This window comes from Penaeus japonicus, unplaced genomic scaffold, assembly GCF_977035675.1.
Source record: "Penaeus japonicus unplaced genomic scaffold, GWHDUDI00000001_assembly GWHDUDI00000004, whole genome shotgun sequence".
In the NCBI taxonomy this organism is placed as follows: Eukaryota; Metazoa; Arthropoda; class Malacostraca; order Decapoda; family Penaeidae; genus Penaeus; species Penaeus japonicus.
In genome coordinates, this window is record NW_028234406.1 from 22481833 (window position 1) to 22484332 (window position 2500).

General features: G+C 38.8%; 1 protein-coding gene across 1 annotated transcript in view; it reads right to left on the reverse strand.

Annotated features, from left to right (window-relative positions):
- The window catches only part of LOC122243894 (uncharacterized), a 22802-nt gene that overhangs the window by 19988 nt on the left and 314 nt on the right, over positions 1 to 2500 (reverse strand). Inside the window, exon 2 of the mRNA XM_086535801.1 lies at positions 648 to 702. Coding sequence (XP_086391927.1) covers positions 648 to 702 — 55 coding nt within the window. The remainder of the gene's footprint in view (positions 1 to 647; positions 703 to 2500) is intronic.

Sequence of the window (2500 nt, forward strand, 5' to 3'; positions counted from 1 at the left end):
GAGAGAGAGAGAGAGAGAGAGAGAGAGAGAGAGAGAGAGAGAGAGAGAGAGAGAGAGAGAGAGAGAGAGAGAGAGAGAGAGAGAGAGTGAGAGTAGAGAGAAAGAGAGAGGGTAGAGAGAGAGAGAGAGAGAGAGAGAGAGAGAGAGAGAGAGAGAGAGAGAGAGAGAGAGAATGAGAGAAGAAGAGAGAGTGAGAGAGATAAGAGAGAGACGTGACGAGGAAGACAAGAGAGAGAGAGAGTGAGAGAGGAGAGTGAGAGTGAGAGAGCTGGAGAGTGAGAGTGAGAGTGAGAGTGAGAGTGAGAGTGAGAGTGAGAGTGAGAGTGAGAGTGAGAGTGAGAGTGAGAGTGAGAGTGAGAGTGAAAGAGAGAGAGAGAGAGAGAGAGAGAGAGAGAGAGAGAGAGAGAGAGAGAGAGAGAGAGAGAGAGAGAGAGAGAGAGAGAGAGATGGGGTACTGCACTTTATCATATATTGATTATCAATTTATGATTATAATTTTTCCTAATGAGAAAAGAACTCAGCATTACTGTAATACTAAAATACAAGCTTTAACCAAGATAACCTAACAAAAATGAATCCCCAGTAATAGGAAGACATCCTACTAAATGTTTAGACAATCAAACAACTATAATCATTCATGACTCTACCTTTGCCTTGTTTCAAATTTTTAGTCTCCTTTTTTTTAGAGGGTTCGCCTTGGACCTGTAAATATAAGAGCCGTAAGTATGTTTATGGAAATAATGTATGTTTCAATAATTCTTAGATGGGGGAATAATATTCCTTCAAACTAAATTTCTTCATACTAAGAAAAAATATTCAGAAAATACCTAGATAGTTCTAGTATTTCATATTGGCTTTGAGATGTATCTTTTCTACATTCATTTCTAATACAGCTGTTGTAAATCTGCCCAGGGTATGAATTGTGGCCACAATGATGAAATATCTATACTTTTCTACTTTTTCAAACCACTGGGGAAATAACAGCTCAACAGCCAAATGATTTATTGAAAATTCATTTGATAAATGATATAAGAAACATTATAAGAAAAAATAACCATCATATTTCTACCAAGAACGAAAATGGGCTATCCTTTTTCTCACTACCAACAAAAATATTATAGATAATTACGTCTTTAATTATCAATATGATTCTTTGTTATGGAATGTAAACAAATACATATATAAACTGGAATTTAACTATCCTGTATCCAATATCAAACTGTTAATGAAGTGCAGTTTTGGCTCTGCATGGACATTGTGACGAAGTATTTTGAGATGCACAGGCTTATTGCCCCGATGACATGACATGACATTACATCATCCGTCTTTGATGAGCTCACCCATTCCAAATGAATGTCAACATAGTTACGAATGTCAATTCAATACACTGTTTAACACTAATATATGAACTTGCAATTGATGTATACTGTCCAGATACAACAGTTTTAGTCTGTGTATGATGCTAATGGTAATTTTAAGTAAAGCATAATCACAGTCTCATATTCCAGCAAAATGTTTCTGTAATGTACAGCTTTCCTTTAGAAGTACCTTGCTTTTTGGGGGGCCTACTATCACCCTGTTCATATGGCAGGTTATTTATGAACATCGTCAAACTTCCACTCTGGCAAGAATTTGTAGTTACAAAAAGACGATTTGGCAATATAGGCCTTCTCACAAACAAAAAACCCCTGTTTTGACACAGCCAAAAACACCCTGGCCGGACCGACATGCGATAGTCAGCGATTTTCAATGCAATATTGCAATCGCTTCCCGGGCAAAGTGGGACTCTTCCCGCGAAGAAAAGTGCACACAAACCTACGGGAAAGGGCAATTATAGGCCTATCTTGCCAAATCGTCTGGCTATTACAGTGCTAGTGTGCTGGACTCACATCCCCACATCATCTGGCAGTTACTGCTGCAGTTGAGCACCGGGGTGGGTAAGGACCAAGCTCAGATCGAGTGAACACTTGTTGGCACACTCTAACGAGTCAGCACTCGGGCTCGCCATAGAACATATAAGACCAGGTGGAGCATCTGCTCTGCATATCTAACTTATCCTTATCCTATCTTGTTAGAATGAACTCAGATGTTTGCCGTTTGTTGCCAGTGCTATTGGTATGGGAACACTTGATGAAGCACAATCAGTTGACACTTGTCAGCTCTCCTGGAACCTAGCTATTGGAAGGTTATTGGGAGTGAGGCTCCCTAATAATCAAATATAAATTTTCATTTGTGATATTATCCTTATTTTTTTTTTTCAGAAATACTTCCCCATACCATCCCTGGTATATTTCAAACCTGCCCTAGTTATCTGAATCAATATTACCGGCATGGTTGGTCTGCGATGATTAAAACTAATTTAAATGGACAGTGGGCACCATAAACATAGGTGCCAATAGTTTACTACTTAAAGCATCTCCGAAGTGGCGCCTTTGAAACTTTTTTTTTTTTCAATTCTCACTCGTCTCCCATTACAGAAAAATTTATGTATTCGTGCTAG